This window comes from Podarcis pityusensis (assembly GCF_964106645.2).
Source record: "Podarcis pityusensis genome assembly, chromosome: 17".
Classification (NCBI taxonomy): domain Eukaryota; kingdom Metazoa; phylum Chordata; class Lepidosauria; order Squamata; family Lacertidae; genus Podarcis; species Podarcis pityusensis.
Window position 1 is genome coordinate 4366934 of NC_138042.1, and position 18765 is coordinate 4385698.

Genomic DNA, 18765 nt, shown 5'->3' on the forward strand with positions numbered 1-18765 from the left:
GAATGATTTTGGCAGCTAAGTCAGCAAGGGGAGACAACAGAAGGTCGGGGTGCAGAAGGGGCCCAACTCAGCGGGAGAGCAGCCACTTTGCATGCAGATGGTCAATCCCTGGTCGGTCTGGGAGCTACGCCTGTCTGTCCCCCTGAAAAACTGCAGATGGTGCTAAATGGATGGTAGGCAGATTCCTACGTCGCCAGGAAGTTGTCCTGTGTGCAGAAGCACAAGGATCCAAACGCAGGTCTTGCTCAGCACCCCACTTCCTGTTACTTGCACCCCACTCTTCCTCCAAGTTATGCTCAAAACAGCCCTGCAGGGTAGGTCAGGCCAAGAAACAGACTCATTCAAAAGGGTTCAGCTCCAAGGGCCTTCTGGCAGTTCCCTCCTGTGAGAAATGAGGTTACAGAGAACCAGGAAGAGGGCCTCCTTGGTGGTGGCGCCCGCCCTGTGGAACGTCCTCCCATCAGATGTCAAGAAGATAAATATAGAACTTTTAGAAGACATCTAAAAGCAGCCCTGTATAGATTTATATTTTTATATCTATTGGAAGCTGCTCAGAGTGGCTGGGGCAACCTGGTCAGATGGGCGGGGTACAAATAATAAAACTGTTGTTTAAACCCTGGCTCAAGTCCAGCATGCCATCCATTGCGGCGCCACCTTGTCTCTCATCCTCCTGCAGCTTGTGCAGGAGACCTTCCAGCAGGCTGCACCCAGGACTCAGAGCCCACCATCTGCCCTGACTGCCACCACACCTTGCCTCTTGTAGAAGGGGGCGCCTGGCCAATACTCACACATGCAAGATGTCCTCCGTCACGTCCAGTTCCTTGCTGATCCCTTCTTTGCGGGGCTCAGGGTCAGGGGCCAGGGAGCCCAGCGCAATCTGGGCCAATGATGATGATGGGAAAGGGATCCTCAGCTCACTGATGTTGGGGGTAGCGATAAGGAGCATAAAATGTACAATACCCCCCCCACAGGCACACACTGCCCACCTTTCCAACAAGAGACACTCTCTCTTATTCAAAGTCACCTTTGTATTCTATGTTTAATATTTCTGGGAGAGCTTCTAGTCCCTGGTTTTTGACTGTGGAACTCTGACACGGATTAGAATCCCTGCTTATCCATGACTGTGGATGGGAGAAAACTCAAGACCAATGTTCAAATTGCAGGGTGGAGGGCAGAGGGGGCCACTTTTGTGCCGACCTCTTTCGTTTACTTTTTTAAGAGGGGGAAGCAGGGGGAAATGTGTTATAACTAGAACAGGAAGGGGCCCAGGGCACGTGGATTTCATTCAAGGCCTTCCTACCTCTTTCCCTTCACCCCACTCAGTCACCATTCTGTCCTATTTGCAGTTAGGGGTCAAAAAGCATTAAAGGGCAACTTATCCCCATTTCTCTCTTCACAAGGAATCCTGGGCACTGTAGCTTACCCCTCACAAAGCGCCCATAATACTATGCGGGTGAAACCCTAGCAACCCATCACCTTGATTTCCCAGCAGCTCTAGAAATGCAACTTAGGTAAAGGGAAAGGTAAAGGGACTCCTGACCATTAGGTCCAGTTGTGGCTGACTCTGGGGTTGCGGCGCTCATCTCGCTTTATTGGCCAAGGGAGCCGGCGTACAGCTTCCGGGTCATGTGGCCAACCAGAGCAGCGCACGGAAATGCTGTTTACCTTCCCGCCGGAGCAGTCCCTATTTATCTGCTTGCACTTTGACGTGCTTCCGAACTGCTAGGTTGGCAGGAGCAGGGACCGAGCAACGGGAGCTCACCCCGTCATTGCGGGGATTTGAACCGCCGACCTTCTGATCGGCAAGTCCTAGGCTCTGTGGTTCAACCCACAGCGCCACTCGCGTCCCATTCAGAATGCAACTTAGCACATGTGCAATTCATTCAAATGCATGTGGTGGGTCTGCGCTTAGAGTCCCTTCAGCAACACCCTTGCAAGTGAGCAGGGACTCCGGCCCCCGCCCGCCCGCCCCCCAGCAAGAGTGCTCAACCTTCCGGATCCTAATCGCACTTCTCATATGAACCTACAGCCCAGGACCCGTTTCTATTTTATTTTTACGGTGTCCATCCGGGTTTCAGTTGCAGGACTGGGCGAGGCTTTTGCACTTCTGGCACGTCAGAGGCGGGTATTTGGGCAGGAGCTGAAATCCCCTTTCGATCTGCAAGCGGGGAAACCCATTTCAAGCGCCTTTGCCCCTCCCGCTTCCTCCAGGCAGGATCAGGGCGCACCGAGGCAGCCGGGGGCCTGACCCCCCCCCCTCGCCCCGCGATCCCGGCGCTGTCCTCCCCCCCAACCTAGTCCGGGAAACTACTGCCCCCCCCCCCAGGAAAGGAGGCCCCAGCAGGAATGCCCGCCTCTTTTGAAAACAAGGAAGGGGGGGGACCGCGATGCCTCCCTCCAAGGGACCCAGGCGTCCGAGAGCCCAGCCCGCCCCCTCCTCCGGGGCGCAGTGCTGCTTCTTTTCCGCCGGATACAAGGCGAGGCCTGGCCGGGACATAGCGCTCCCTCCGGTCGCCGCCGCCGCTCCTTCCATCGCCGCCGCCGCCTCCCCATCCTCCCCTGGGGGTGGATCCCAGGGAGCGGCCGGCCCACGTGGGAGGATCCTTCGGAATCCACCCGTCTTAGCTGTAGCAGCGTCAGAGAGGAGCTGGCGACGAGCAACAGGCGCTTATGAATATTATAGGGAAATACGCCCAATGTGTGGAGGGTTGGGGTTTTTCCGCAGAAGAGCAATAAACACAAAAGCAAAACTCGGGAGCATAGCTTGCCAATCGGCCAATCACTTTTGGTATAAAGTACAGCAATCCCGCGATTTAAGTGCATTTAATTTGCATGTATTCAGCTTTCTACGCTCATCAGTTGTTGTTGTTTAATAAAAGGGTTTGAAAGGATCTGGGGGGAAAGACTTTGGCAATCTGGCACACCATTGCACCCAATGTGTTTTGACTACACGCGATTTTGGCTTTAAGTGCGTGTTTTGACTACACGCAACACAAGCCCCGCCTAAGTTGCGGGCTTTCTGGTCCACATAATCAGAGCCGGCCCACTGCGGAGGCAGGGCAAAGCACCCGCTTCAGGGGCAAAAAACCAAGAGGCAGCGCTCTGCCCACCCCTTCTGCCACCTTGTGGAAGGCACCCTCCTCTGGCTGAGCTGGGCAACGGGGGAGTCTTCCTTAAAAAAAAAAAAAAATTATTCAAAATTATAACAAGACATATTATCCAAAAACATAACATCCTTATTTCCCCCCCCCACACAAACACAGAACCCCCCCCCCCCGACTTCCCTCAGTTCCAGTCTTTGGTTTCTCTAAGAATGCTGTTTTCTGCATGTTACAAAGTTGTATAGATGCTCAAACTATTTAGCTGATTATTATCAATAAAAAGTTTGTGAATGTTTATTCAAAACCAGCCAAGGAGTCCAGTTCGCTTTGTTGCGTCTTCAAATACTTTGTAAAGGGTTCCTATTCATCTTTAAAGTCACAGTTATCCTTGTCCCGTAGCTTATACGTCAGTTTTGCCAGTTCTGCCTAGTCCATCAATTTTTCTTGCCATGATTCTTTCGGTGGGGTTTCTTCAGTCTTCCATCCTTGTGCTACCAGAACTCTCGCGGCCGTTGTCACATACATGAAGATGTTTTTCAACTTTTTGGGCAGGTCTTTCCCTACAATCCCCAACAAAAATGCCTCGGGTTTTTTAACAAATGTTAAATGGAACATTTTCTTCAATTCATTGTGTATCATTTCCCAAATTTTTAAAATTACTTTACAATCCCACCACACATGATAAAATGTCCCCTCCTTTTCCTTACACTTCCAACATATATTTGAACTAGTTTTGTACATTTTCCCTAACTGCACTGGTGTTGTGCACCATCTGTACATCATCTTCATGTAATTCTCCTTCAATAGGGAACAATCTGTAAATTTTAAGTCAGTTTTCCATAATTTTTCCCAATCATCCATCATAATGTTGTGACCTACATCTTGTGCCCATTTAATCATAACTGATTTTACCTCTTCATCTTTCGTCTCCCATTCTAATAGTCTGCTGTATGCGGCCTTCAGTAGTTTCACTTTCCCTTCAATCACTTCCGTTTGAAACCTAGATCTAGTATAACTAAATCCTTTCTTGCTGTCTTCTTTATGTGTTTCATATAGTTGTTGATAATGCAACCAACTCTGAAAGTGGTCTTTGATCTCATCATAATCTCTTAATTTCCATTTTCCAACATGTTCCTTTAATAAATCAGCATATGTGAGCCATTTTCCTTTCTTTCCAAGTGGTTTGAGCAGTAATGCTTCATGTGGTGAGAGCCACGATGGGGTCTTTTGTTCTAATAAGTCTTTGTATCTCTCCCATACTCTCATTAGTGATTTCCTGATTATATGGTTGTAAAAACTTCTATGAACCTTCCCTTTCCTGTACCATAAGTATGTGTGCCAGCCAAATCTGTTGTCATGTCCTTCTAGTTCTAATGCCTCTTGCTTATCCAATCTCATCCAGTCCCTGATCCATACCAAACAAGCAGATTCATAATAGAATTTAAGGTCTGGGAGGGCAAACCCGCCTCTATCTTTTACATCTGTAAGTATTTTATGTTTTATCCTTGGCCTTTTGCCCCCCCCCCCCCCGATAAATCCTGAAATCTCTTTCTGCCATTTTTTAAAGCATTCATCTTTCAGCATGACTGGTATTGATTGAAAAAGAAATAGCATTTTTGGCAACACATTCATTTTAATCGCCAATATTTTTCCTAACATTGAGAGATTCATTCTGCTCCATATTTCTAAATTTCTTTTTACCTCAAGCCAAATTTTTTCAGTTATTTTTAAATAGGTTTATATTTCTTGATGTTAACCAAATCCCTAAATATTTAACCTTTTTATGGACTTCAATCTCAATGTTTTGTTCTAATTCGGTTCTTTCTTCTTCCTTCATGTTTTTAACTAATAATTTAGTTTTATTCCTAATTAGCCTAAATCCTGCCACTACCCCAAAATTCTGAATTTACTTTAGGGAGTGAAGTTTTAGGTTCTTCCACTGTTATCACTAGGTCATCTGCATACACTTTTAACTTGAATTCACTTTCCCCAGTTTTTACACCTGTAATCTGGGAGTCTTGCAGTGTGCGGCGGGGGTGGGGGTCACATAATGGTAATTAATTTGTTGCTGATTTTAGACCTCTGCATAGTGAAACGGGTTGCAGCAAGGAAACCACTGTCCTCTGTCAGGGACACAAGAAAATGCAGATGGAACTTTGGTCCCATTCACCCTATACAGTGGTACCTCAGGTTACAGACGCTTCAGGTTACAGACTCCGCTAAACCAGAAATAGTGCTTCAGGTTAAGAAATTTGCTTCAGGATGAGAACAGAAATTGTCCTCTGGCAGCACGACAGCAACAGGAGGCCCCATTAGCTAAAGTGGTGCTTCAGGTTGAGAACAGTTTCAGGTTAATTACGGACCTCCAGAACGAATTAAGTTCTTAATCTGAGGTACCACTGTACATTTAAAACACATGGCTTCCCCAGAGGATTCTGGGAACAGTAGTTTCTTAAATGTGCTGAGCATTGTAGCTCTGTGAGGGATAAACTATAGTTCCTACGATTCTGGGTGTGGGGGTGGGACCATGTGCTTTAAATGTGCTTTGCATCTATGGCGTGGCTATGACCTTTCACACATGCTTGATTTTCTGAGAAAGCTGTAAAAACAAAACAGAAGTTTATGAGTACTGCTGCAGATTTATGGTGAACATGATGGTTTATAGAATCATGTATAACTTTCCAAGTTGTTCTCTGGCCAGGCCAGAGCACTTCTGTGGCATGTAACCAGGCCCAGAACATTGGTACCAAATGAGTGTCACATTTAGTGTCATATGCATTTCATTCTAATGCAGTAGTATTGGAATTTTCTCAAAGGGGAATTACACACACTAAAATAAATATTGGAAGAGGAATTGTGAGTCATTGCTGCTTCCATTCCCCAATATACAGTGTGTGTGTGTGTGTGTGTGTGTGTGTGTGTGGTGTGTTTGTAGGAATTCTCGCTGTAGGGGAAGGTGTGCCATTCCCTCCAGCAACATACCGCCCTGAAGAAAGAAAGAAATTTCCACAAACTAATGTGGAAAACGTTGCAAAATGCAATTCTGGCCCTCCTGAAGATCTGGGTGGATAGATCTTCTAATGCCTGGGTATCCCTGACTTGCAGTGGCTCTGGAAGGATCTTTCTTAGCAGCCCTGTCTGGAAATGCCTGGGACCCCACCTCCTGCATACAAAGCATGCACTCTGAAATGGAGCTCTAGCCCTATCCCAACGTGCACTTACTAGGGAGTAAGACTATGGAAGCACTCCGACTTCCTTCAAAGTAAACCTACTTAGGGTCAAACTGCATTCCTCATGATCAGGAGAAAACAAAAGGGCCTAAACCTAGATAACCCCAATTGCAGAAATTGGACACGTCTTTGCTTAGAGTGGCCATTGACACTTGGCCAAAGGAATGGACACCAATTTGCATATGCTGTGTGTAAATGCCCATATAAAAATATTAGTAGTTTGTATCCTACTAAGTCATAGTCACTAGAACCACTGACTTAGCTGAAAATATATTACCTTGAGTATGACTGATGTGTTAGGTCACCCTATAATTCTACATGGGAATATTATACATCTCACTGTAGTGGAGAAGACTGTGGCCTAGGTGGCTGTGCTTAGTCTGCTGCCAAAGTGCTATCTGTTGATGGGCAACTTCAGTGCCCCTGCTCTTCCTTCTGTATCTTTCAGCCAGACCTGGAATGCCCGGCCATTCAAATAGAGGACATCTTCATACAGAGAACTGTCACCTGTCCACATCTTAAGCCTCTGATAGCCCTGAAAATTGATGACTGTCTTCTGTAAAATAGGACACCTGAGCATCTTATATTTGCTTTTCCTCTTCTGCTAATGAGTGAATGTCATGCCATTTCCTCTTTTATCCCGGCCTTTTCCACATTCTGAATAATCTAAATAGGATCCGTTTGCTTGTATATTTAGGTTACTTTCTAAACAAACAATGCAAAATTAAGAGGCAGTCTTTTATACAGTATATAAAAGAAGTAAGTATTTTGTTCCCTATGGCAAGGAGTGCTAGAATGGGAAGCATCCATGTAATCCACCTTGTGACACACCAGCATTAGAGGAGCACCTTGCTTCATTTAGTTCTTAAGGGGGGAGAGAGAGAGAGAGAGAGAGAGAGAGAGAGAGAGAAAGAGAGAGAGAGGTTGCATTGGAAGTAAGCAGGGACACCGCAGGGGCTTGAACCCCGTCCTGGAAACCAGGAGCGCCAACCACCAGCGTCTTTTGCTTTTTTTTGGCCAATGCAACAAGGTGAAAAGCAAAACCTGAGAGAACACTCTGAATACAGAATGTTCTCTCAGGAAAAAAGAAAACCCTTAAGAATTATGAAGTTGCAGACAGAACACAATCGAGGTTTTATCCCTCGCCATTGGCAAGGGATATTCACCTTGATGTGTTTAAGTCACAGAGTGCCATGTTGACTGCCATTAATTTGCAGGGCAGAACAGAGAGACTGGTTCCAGTCTTCAAACTCTGCCTTTATGATCACCTTTTTGTTTGTCCCTCTGAAGTGTGAATTCATGGGCCTGGAAGGTCCTTCTGCTGGTCTGTGAAAAGCAATCTGGACTCATTAGTTTGTCCCCGGCCCTTTCCCGCCAATTCCAGAGAAATGTTTTTGGAACACAGCTGTTCTGACTGACCTGACTTCTGCAGGAAGAGCTGGCTTCACCTGAGTGTGGTGGGCTCTGGGACAGAACTGTGAAGAGATCAAGCGGGGGGAAATGGAGAAGCCAGCACAAAAGGATTGTACTGAAAAAGATCACTGAATTGTGGAGTGTGAAGTTCACTTGCCGTTAAGTTTCCTGAAGGCTTGCAAAATTCTATTTCTGGTGTCACTGAGATGCACCTGGAAGAGACTAGGGTCTTCAGCAGCCCTCCCCTCCAGACACAGGAGCAAAAACAGCCAGTTACCTAAAGCAGCGCAGTCAAGACGCAGGTGTCTGTCAATCCTGCACTGCAGATGTTCACTTGATGTATCAAGAGCTCTGACCCTGCCTCTTACTTGTCAATGGAGCAGATCTGCTCCCGGCACCGGTAGCTCTGTGAGGTCTGTAAAAAAAAGAGCTGGAACAAAACAAGGCTGGCTGTCCCACCCAAAGATGTACCTTATTGTGTGGTGATGGCACAGGAAGGGGCCTCCCCTGCAGTGGTGTCCCGACACGAGAAGTCCCTCCAGGTAGAAGCACGCAGAGCGACTGCATCAGGCTTTCGAGTTCGCAGCTCTTCTGAAAAAGGGATTGAATAACCAACATTGTTAAATACAAGCTCTTTGGAAGATTTAGTTTGCATATTTGATGTGTGATTCCATTTAGAGCCTACCTTTTCTCCAACAGGCTCAGGGTGCTTGAATGGTCCCCCTCACTGAGACCTGAAAGAATCTTTGTACAAAGAGTTGCAGGCAGAACACAAAAGACACACAACTGCATGGCTGCTATAATTACGATGGAGCATTTAGAGATCACTTGTTAGTTATTAGTGCCTATCGCCACCTCTGGTAATTCAAAAGTTTTATTAATAGAAGCTACAATTGCAGTTGAAGGTAACCAAGTGAGAGGTTACAGGCAAAGGAAGCAGTTTGCCACACCAGGTTTTAAATATATTGCCTTAGGAACAGATGAACTGGTGAGGATCCTGATTTTAGTATTTGTTGGAAACCCAGCAACCCTATCATGCAAGTTTTCACCAAAAAGTCAGCAATACAATTTGGGTCAAATTAAATTTCTAATAAAGTCTCAGCATTTATGGATATGTTCCCTGCATTAAACAATCATACATGTACCCCAGGCAAAGAAAATTGGGAGCTACATGCCTCCTTTATCTACAGGATTGAAGGGTACAGACCCCTATTCCAAAACGTTTCACAAATGTGGGTTATTATGATTTTGTGTGGCCCCGCTCTGGTCATTAGTGGAACAATCAGCCACCCCCTTATGTATGAGTAAAAATGGCCAGAGAGCAGGGATTCATAAGATTTCAAATATTTTCTGTGTCATTTCAGCCTTACCATTAGCAGACAACATTTTCTGCCCTTTATGTACAGGAAAAAATGGTCACGGCTCATCCTTCCTAATTTGTGAATATGTTTGTGCTTAAACGTTTGCTGGACTTTTTTTGCTTAGAAATGGCTGGCAAAATAGTGAAAACCTCTACTCACTCCGATGCCTCTCCCATTGCCATCAGTAGATTCACCCTCAAAATGCCTTATTTGCTTTTTCACACTGAAATCAGCAAGGCAACTGTTACAGACAAAAAAAGCAGTTTGATGCATCAGCTTTTAAAATGGGTATTCTAATCGGTATTCTACCTTAGGAACAGAATTACTGGCGAGGATGCAAAATGCTGGTATGTTTGGAACCTTTTGGATTTATACACTTCAGAAGGAACAAAAACTCAACAATATTTTGGTGACCCTCTTCTGCAGTTGCCCAGTAAGTACAATTTGTTTGGCTTCATATGCCAAATGCCACCACTTTTAAGCAGCTGCTCAAGAGGGTTTGTTATTCTTCTCCTTGGAAGCCACAATATACATAAAATTAAGTTCTGCCCATTAGCAAAGGAGCTTATCTATAGTCGCCAAAAAGCTATCACAAAATGGCTGCAAAGCATTTTTGTCAACAAGGCAACCTGAGCTAACATGAAATTAAATGGAACAATGTTGTCTTCTGCGCCTCTGCTTTGCTCCTTATCACATGCACAGCTTTCCTTCCCCCTGGATCCCCCTACCCTTCTCACTTCTAAGTCTTACCTGTGTTAAAATCTTACCCGTCTTGGTTTTTCCAACTTCTGGAGCGAGGTTCTGGAGCGAGTGGTTGCAGACCAGATCCAGGGGCCCTTGGAAGAAGCTGCTTTTCTGGATCCATTTCCATCAGGGTTTAGGCCTGCTTTTGGCCCGGAAACGGCCTTGGTCTCCCTGCACCTCTGTCGAGAGACAAGGGAAGGCGCTCAGTGACCCCCAGTGCCCTCCATCAGCTTCGGCTGGTGGCCCAGCTACGCCCCTCTCTGGACACGGATAGCCTGACTCCTGCTGTCTCTGCTCTGGGAACCCGTTCTTGGGTCGTTCTTTTGGTTTTGATTTGGTGTTTTTGATATTTTATGTGAGCCGCCATTAGACCTTTGGGTAAAGGGCGGTATAGAAATTCAATAAATAATAACAATAATATGATAATGATAACTTCGGCAACAGAAACGCCAGCCTTCTTTTTATGAAATGGCTTCTCCAGTTGCCTTTTAAAAGAAAAGCCTTCTATTTTCTGCAATTATTCTTCACTTGGCTTGAAGCAGGCTTCATATCCACCTACCCTTTCCTCTGCTCCTTTGTACATCCAAAGACTTGTTGGTCGAAAGGGAAATAAACTTGATTTTGCCCCTCACGTTCTTTCATGTATCTTTGCTTTCCCTTGGCCTTTCTAGTCATCAGGTATATCTTCTTTTCTTGATTCTCTTTATAATCTTCATCTTGGTGTTTTTTATGAGTTTTCAGTTTAAATTTGGCTTGGCTAAGCTTTCTTTTGGGGCCTTTCTCAAAGTCCAGCATCTGTCCACAATTTACTCTCCCTGTTTTACTATGATTAATTCTTTGTTGGTCTTCTTGTTTTCTTTCAGTTTCCTTTAAATTTAAAATGTATTGCGTCTCCTAACACCTTTTAGGGAGTTGCTGAATCTATTTATATTCTGTCTGTCTGTTTTGTCTATCATCTACAAGCAACATTTAAAATTGCCAACTATGGAGATCACAAGTGAACATTTGTTATATCTCTTTTTAAAGTTGTAAAGAACAGCTTCACCTCTGACCCGTGAGAGGGCTAAAACCAGTATTATAGCCAGGGACAGTCTCACTCACTAGACTCTGGCTCGCTCCTTCCACCACCTGTCAGTCATAAGGACACATAAAATAGTCCCTTGGCGTATTAATACAGTGGATACAAATGGGTTTGTTTTCAACATGGGATCACTGCGCATGGATGAGAAATTAGTGCCGGCATCACTCCCTAATAACAGGGTTGCTTGGGGGCCATCTTGAATAAAATATGGGGGGTGGGGGGGCGCTAAGCCCTGCCCTACATAGTCACATGACACACCACACACAATTAAATGGCGATGGCCATCAACTTGGGGGGATGTTCCCGGCCCCTCAAATATTTTTTGGGGTGCGGTCTTAAGAGAAGTTAGCTCCTAAGCCAGGGTATGTGTCATTCCTGGATCCATGTCTTTGTTTGCTTGGCTATTTGTAGAATGTGCTGTGCCTTTTAATGACATTTTCCCCAAGTATCGCACTGATCTGAACATTAAAGATTTTGGTAGACACTGCAGCCTGAGTTTGAATTCTTCTTTGAGTGACAGCAGGAAACTCTCCTCCACAGGGTGCCTTTTTGGAGATTCTCCTTGTGGGAGGGGCCCCAGGGCCCCCAAAATGGATAGCCTATCGCTTTAAGAAAATGCTAAGAAACTGTTAAAGCTATCTACCTCTCTCTCTCTCTCTCTCTCTCTCTCTCTCAGCAACATTTAAAATTGCCAACTATGGAGATCACAAGGGAAAATTTGTTGCATCTCGTTTTAAAGTTGTAAATAACGACTTCAGCTCTGACCAGTGAGAGGGCTAAAACCAGTATTATTGCCAGGGAGAGTCAGCGGCGGAGAAAGCCGCTTGGGCGCCTGGGGTGCAAGCTGCTTATGGGGCTGGGTGAGGGCGGGGTGAGGCATCCATAGGGGCAGGGCGCACCGTGGGGCCTCCAGAGTCTGCCTGCCTCCTCCTGCTCAGTCGCCCTACAGCTGGGGGGGGGAGGCAGTGGGCGGACCGTTTGGGCAGCACAGAGCCTTGGGCCCACTGCAGGCCCCGTGGTGAGTGCCGCCCGGCATTTTGTCACCCTCCTCAGTGGGGACACCTGGGGCGGCCCCACACCTATCGCACCCCCCTTACTCCGCCCCTGGATGCAGATGGTGTGGCCGGGGGTTCGGGGGGAACTGCCCCCCAATCAAGTAAATAAAAAAAATACTTAACTGACCAATTGTGTCTCTGGTAACTCCATTCTGCCCCCCCCCCCGGTCGCCGTGTGTCTTCTTTTTCCAGGACACATCCTCTTTTTCAGGGGTAACATTTTAAAAATTTGCCAAAATGTCTCTGGCTATACTTTCTGGATGAGTCCCAGACAAGACTGGTGAGTGAAGACTTGCTTTCCCCATCTTTTCTCTTCTCCTGCCCCCCCCCCAGCAATATATCACAGCTTCTATAGCCTACGTATAGTAGGAGTATTTAAAATGAGAATCTTCATGGCGTCCTCTTTTTTGCTCTTTGAAATATGGCAACCCTAACTTACCCCCCCCAAAAGAAATCCTGGCTACACCCATGGCAGGTGGTCATAGCAACAGTGCCAATTTGTTGATATAATCAATGAACAATTACCATGAACTTAGAAATTTATCCTTCTTACCCTGCCCATTTATCATCACGCTGCTGTGTTGATTCAAACTCCCAGATTGTGCCATTTCCCATACCTGGGTAAAACCAAGATCGTGAAGTGAGGGCCTCCCCCCATTTCCCACCTGACAGCTATTTCCATTCTGGCAGTGACTGTCAAAAGAGACCATGGTCAAAGATGGAATATTGGGGTTCAGATTCCCCCTCCCCCCCGCAAGAACCAAAAAATGCGAGCCCCAGATCCCTGTTTAGTTTATAACCAATTGTAATGATTTCAGAATTAATTTATTTATTTGGTCGTTTATTTTGCCAAAATGGTACACAAGTTTTTTTGCACCATTTCTTCCCTACCGGGATGGGGCTTTGCAAACCATTGGACCAACGGAGAGACAAGTAACCAGTCATTTTTGTTTCCTCTTCTTGGCAGGCCTGTTCACACAACATGTGCATGGTTGGTCCTTAATGCAGGAGCCGGGAAGCTGTGACCCTCCAGACGTTGGAAGCCAACTCCCATCATCAGCCCCAGGCAGCAGGGATGAGGGAAGCTGTAGGCCAACAACAACAACTCACACCTCAGAATACTGTGGTTTTGTTCCCACAATGTTTGTCGCTAGACACTGTAACATTAGAGGATGAATTGCTTGTGTGAATCAGCTGTCTTGGGTTTAAGTTCATATATGAGACATGCGAAAACAAAGGAAAGACCGTAAGTCTGTGAGCAGGGCTTGCATTGTTTTAGAAAATGTTAGAAAACATTAGACACTTTATAATTAAAATAAAAACCCTCTCCATAATTTGGTTTCTCTGCATTTACCTGCTGAATGTGCAAACAGATTTCATTGAGGGGAAACAATATTGCATTTGAAGCGTGGTAAAAGTCCAGTCTGTGGTGTTCATTCACAGGTGAAATTTATTGCTGGGCGTTGCAGTGATCTGGTGATGAATATTTGTGTGTGTACCAGTCCTGAAAGCAAACTACAAAACTAAATACTTGTTTCAGGAGTCAAGTCCCCACCACATGAACCTAGACATGGTAACATCTTCTTTTGGACTGATAGTGTAGAAATATGGGGGCTTTTCTGTTTTGTCAAAACTTGCTTTTTACGGATTTCACCTGAAACAAACAAATATGCTACTACTTGCTCTGAGACCTGGGGAAAGGACACGATATAAATAAAACATCATCAGTTTACATAGCAATGTGCTATCTTTGTTTCTAACCGGAATCCACCTTCCCTCAAATGCCATCTGTTGTTTTCCCCTTTGGGCCCAAACTATCTATAACTCTGTGCCTTGGTTTCTTTTCTGTATTACAAGAAACACTTCCCGGCATGTTGGGAGATGTGCCAAGTCCTTTCTCATCATCAGGACTCTTTGAACCAATGGGGAAGGCAACAGAATTGCCACCACGTCCTGAGCTTTTGACAGCTGTACAGCAGGCAGCAATCCAACAGGCAGTGTTTGCTGGCATAGGGATGTGCCAGTGAAGAAAACAGTGCTTGTCTGAATTTATGCATGGCATGTAGTTGTTCAGGAAGAGGGTGGTTGGCAGCATTAGGTGTGGCACGAGAACTGGCATATCTTTTGTTATGTACTGAAGTTCTCACCCTGGGCCAGCAGGGGGATACTGTAGATAGTTATGCAAATGAAGGATCGAAAGTGACGTTCAGTGATTGGATAGTTTGTATGCAAATGAAGGATCGAAAGTGACGTTCAGGGATTGGATAGTTTTAGAAAGTTGCTACAGTTACGTTGTTCTGGAGCTCTATATAAGCATGCTGACTGAGCTCTTCAGTTCAGTTCTGTTCTGGCCTCTGAATAAACAAGAGCTGTTTGAAGAATCGCTGTGTCTGATATGTTCGCCCACAACTTAACATCTTTAGTTCAGCATTAGATTCATAATGGGGATGTTAAAGTTACGACAATGCCTTACACATCATTCCTAACTGTATACTCAGTTCACACATGTATACACATCAGTGGTGGGTAACTCAAGCTCTCTGCAGCTGAAGATATAAGCTGACTGCCCACCTCTATTGAAAGCATTGTGGTGGAGGTGATATGCAAGTTCTGGCTGCATTCTTATTTATTCTCATACATGCAAGTTATGACGGGATGCGGTAGTGCTCAAATGGAAAACACGTATGCCCCAGCTTTTGAGGCCTTACAGCAGAATGCATGGATGACTACAGGAAAAAAGGTTTCGTCTGTGATTATCTGCCTGCGACAGCTCTTCACATGTAATCACTAATCCATACTGCAGTGGTCACATTTACATTGTACACTTAAGGCACTACCATAACAAGTCTTCCTCCAAAGAATACTAGGAATTAAGGGCGCTGAGAATTGTTAGGAAACCCTGCCCTTAGCTAGAGTCCAGTGCCCTTAACAAATTCCCAGTTCCCAGGATTGTTTGGGGGAAAGCTATGACTGTTAAAGTGCTTTAAATGCTTGCAAATAATTATGTTCTGCCTGTAGAGTTTGATCTGTGAGGGTGCAGACACATACCCAACTCTACAATTCTATGATTCTATTCTGTATGCAAGTTCACAGTGGATGCCACAGAGGTGCCAACCTGTACTTGGTGCCAACCTGTACCTGGAGGCTCCATTGATTATTGTGAAACTTGCTTTTCAGTAAATGAGTTTCCAGGAGAAATCTGCTTGCCTCCTTGGCTCATATAGTCAGTGATATGCCATCCTTGCAATATGTGTATGCAGTGCTTTCCCCCCTAAAAATGTTTAGGGGTACTCTCATTTTGACTCAAGAAAATCACCATTTTATAGTTCAAATCAGGGAAAATAAATACAGCAAATGGACAAAAGTACAAAGATTCACAAAGTGTTTAGGGGTGTGCGTATCCCCAGAAAAATGCACTGTGTGTATGCAAAACACGTAAGTACAGCAATCAGAAGGAAGCGTGTGTTTGCTAGATTTTTGCCTTTAACCATTTTCATTAGAGAAAATGGAGTTGCCCACTCAGCTTTGGGTACATCATGCTGCATACCATTTGAAGTTTTTCGTTTATTCCTTCCTTAAGCCGTCTGGGCTGGGCTAGAAGTTTCGTTTTAGAGCTCACTGTTGTATAACGAAAGCCAAGGTTTTCAGTATTCAAAGCAAGCTTGCAAAAAAACATGGCTGTGTAGGTGCTATAGCTCTTCCTTTCATTTAGATCCTCAACAAGGAAGAAAATTCCATTCACTTCCTCTGCAGCCAGGGCGTTTCATTCATTTGAAGAGCACACATTTAATTGTGGAGGATTCCCTGTTCAGAATTCCCAGGCCCCAGAATTCCCTTTCTCCCCTACACTCAGCTGGCATTTCGTGGCCACTGGGCATGCTGAATCCTCTTTGACCTGTTTGGGGGATTTCCCCGTCTCCATTTGGGTTTTCTCTCTGCGTTTTAATTTTCTCTGTATGTGATAGACATGCTTGTCCTCAACGCCAGGTACAATCATTTCATTTCTCCACTTACGCCACTGGGCAATTCTCGCATCCGTTCCTCCCTGGGGAATTTTGTAAATAGCATCTCAGTGTGAATCAGGAACTGACCTTTCCAGACAATGAGATGGTGCTCTCTAAACTTTTTATGACTGTGTCTCTTTCTCCCCCCCACCCTCATCCATGCCACTCTATTCTATTTCCCCCTCTCCCCACACTGGCTTTCAGCTCCCCCAACAATTAGTCAGTCCTATGTGGCCACAAAGCATGCTCTGTCCTACGGTTCTGGATTCCCAAGCCTTTTTGTCCCTGGTTTGTGCACTTCTGCAATACTTGGGTTCCCAAAAGGCTGCTGCTACCTCTCTCTTAGTTGGGGGAGAGATGCTGTTTAGGATACAATAAACAATAGCACTCACAGCATGCAACATCAGAAATAGAATGATGAGAAGAGACCGGCTAGATCCGATCAAAAGCTCTCTATAATTCAGCATCCTCTTCCCAAACGCAGCCAGCCAACTGCTTCTGGGCAGCCTGCAAGCAAAGCATGAAGCCAACAACACCAATTTCCTACCATTGCTCCGCAAGCCGCTGGTATTCAGAGGTATTTTGCCACTGAATAGGGAGGCTCCATTTAGCTGAGGAGTGAGGAAGCCTGTGCCCTTCCACATGTTGTTGGACCGCAATTCCCATCATCCCTGACCACTTGGCCATGGTGGCAGGGCTGATGGCCGTTGGGAGCTCATCAGCATCTTAGAGGACACAGGTTCCCCTTCCCTGCTCTAGCCATTAGCAGAACCATCATTCCCAGTTCTCTTCCACTATTGAGCTGTGCAAAGGTTTGCCTTCTGTTACTAGTGCAGAATTACCTCCCTCCTTTAGACTCCAATATCTGCAGTGATGCCAGCCCAACAGTGCCTAACCTTGAGATGCAGGGCTCAGTGCAGAATATGATTTTAACCTCCCCCACCAAACAACAGCAGCAGCCAAGCATATGCCTTTGAATGTACACAGCACACATTTCCCTCCCCATTGTTTAGGCTGAGCCTGCCTGCACACGTCAGAAATCAGGGTGCAGAGCAATCACAAAGACAGCAACTCAGGACTGAACAGCTGGCTGTTTTGCTTTGGAAGGGAACCACTGAAGGCCACGTAACAAAAATAATTGCTGGGCGAGCACAGAGCCTCCAACTGGCCCTGAGCATCTCCTGACTTTATTACACACACAGCAGCTGCTTCTTCCAAAGCCTACTGGCAAAGGGCACTTGATCATCCCACCCGCCCAGTATGAACAACAACAAAAAAGGGAAAAGAGTTGTCAAAATTAAAGGAAGCTTATTTTTCTAACAAGGATGTTTGCTACCAACACTGGGAAGAAAGGTGTTAAAGAACTGTCTGTTTGCATTCTAGTTCACATGGATGGGAGTGAATGAAGAGGCAGAGCCAACTGTTTTGATAGCTTCTATTTAACTCAAAATATAATCCCTGTTAAAACTAGTTGCAGGGTCATAGGGCCAAGAGAAACCCCACCAGCCCTTTCTCCCATAACCCCTGATGCCACTGCTGGCACATCTCTCTTCAGTCCATAGCTCCCAGACACAGCCTGCTGCTGCTGCTGCTTCACATACACCCCGATGTATCCGGCCTCCCTAATCTTACATCTCTGTAAATTATGTTATTGCTAGCCACCACCACCACCCCCTCCTCCTCCTCTCAGGCTCTCTTGGCCTGACCTTATGCCTGAGAGTTAAGTATTTCATGTGAAATGTGCTATATTTTAAGTTTATGGCATGGTTAATTGGCTTGCGCCTTAATCCAAATAAATCTGAACTTGAACTGTTGCCTTTTCACTTCACAGGAACAATGTTCATGAATACCTTGCAGAATCCAGATTGTTCATTGTCTAAGTCCGAGAGCATAGATTAATAATATTGTGCCAACATCCGTCTATGGTGTTGATTACCCAAGTGGCAACATCTTGGCGTAGATCTGGAGTGAGGAATCGGTTCTCCTCTGCCCCCAATATGTTGCTGGACTCCATCAGCCCCAGCCAATGAGGCCAATGGTTAGGGATGATAGGAGCTGGAGTCCAGCAACATCTGGAGTGGCAGATGTTAGCCCTGATTCCCACTGCAGTATGGGCTATACCAGGGGTAGGCAACCTAAGGCCCAGGGGCTGGATGCGGCCCAATTGCCTTATCAATCCGGCCCACGGACAGTCCGGGAATCAGCGTGTTTTTACATGAGTAGAATGTGTCCTTTTATTTAACATGCATCTCTGGGTTATTTGTGGCCCATCACATGGTCTGAGAGACGGTGGACCAGCCCACGGCTGAAAAAGGTTGCTGACCCCTGGGCTATACACTGTAAGTAAGTAAGTAGAACTTGTAAGTAAGGCCTGAAACAAAGAGATCAACGACTGGACTTTCCTGTGTGTTTATTCACCTACTTAAAAAGCAAAGATACTGGGAGAAATAGGAGATTGTTTCCCAGATCTAAATTACCCTATCTAGACACACAAACACCAAAGATGCTATGATCCCCACAATGCTGAAGAGGGGAGAAAGAGAGGCTTGCCTTTTCTTGCTAGGGATGCTCAAAGCACGTTTTGGGCAGGGAGATTTAGAACTGACAGCATTGCTGGTGGGGTAGGGGCTGGTCACTCTCTCCCCTCCCCAGAGCCATGGCTCTGATGACATGCATAGCTCTCTGCAGCTGCTTTTAAGTGAAAAAGAAAATGTTGGAGGTTCAGTCCCAGATCTCCTGCATCATGTCCATTTCGGCCTGCCAGTAGTGAACAGTG

At 45.7% G+C, this 18765-nt stretch overlaps 1 protein-coding gene across 17 annotated transcripts in view; it reads right to left on the bottom strand.

Annotated features, from left to right (window-relative positions):
* LOC308466563 (uncharacterized protein) overlaps nt 1-10931 on the bottom strand; it is a 65498-nt gene extending 54567 nt beyond the window's left edge. For 2 of the 17 annotated variants that reach the window (XM_080987388.1, XM_080987386.1), the window contains exons 1-4: nt 10409-10929; nt 9873-10026; nt 8216-8335; nt 7751-7806 (exon numbers count right to left, since the gene is read on the bottom strand). In XM_080987388.1, the coding sequence (XP_080843514.1) occupies nt 7751-7806; nt 8216-8335; nt 9873-10026; nt 10409-10644 (566 nt within the window). In that variant the 5' untranslated portion in view covers nt 10645-10929. The other 15 variants (XR_013980899.1, XR_013980900.1, XR_013980901.1 and 12 more) reach the window with 15 other exon arrangements.
* Nucleotides 10932-18765: the final 7834 nt, after the last annotated feature.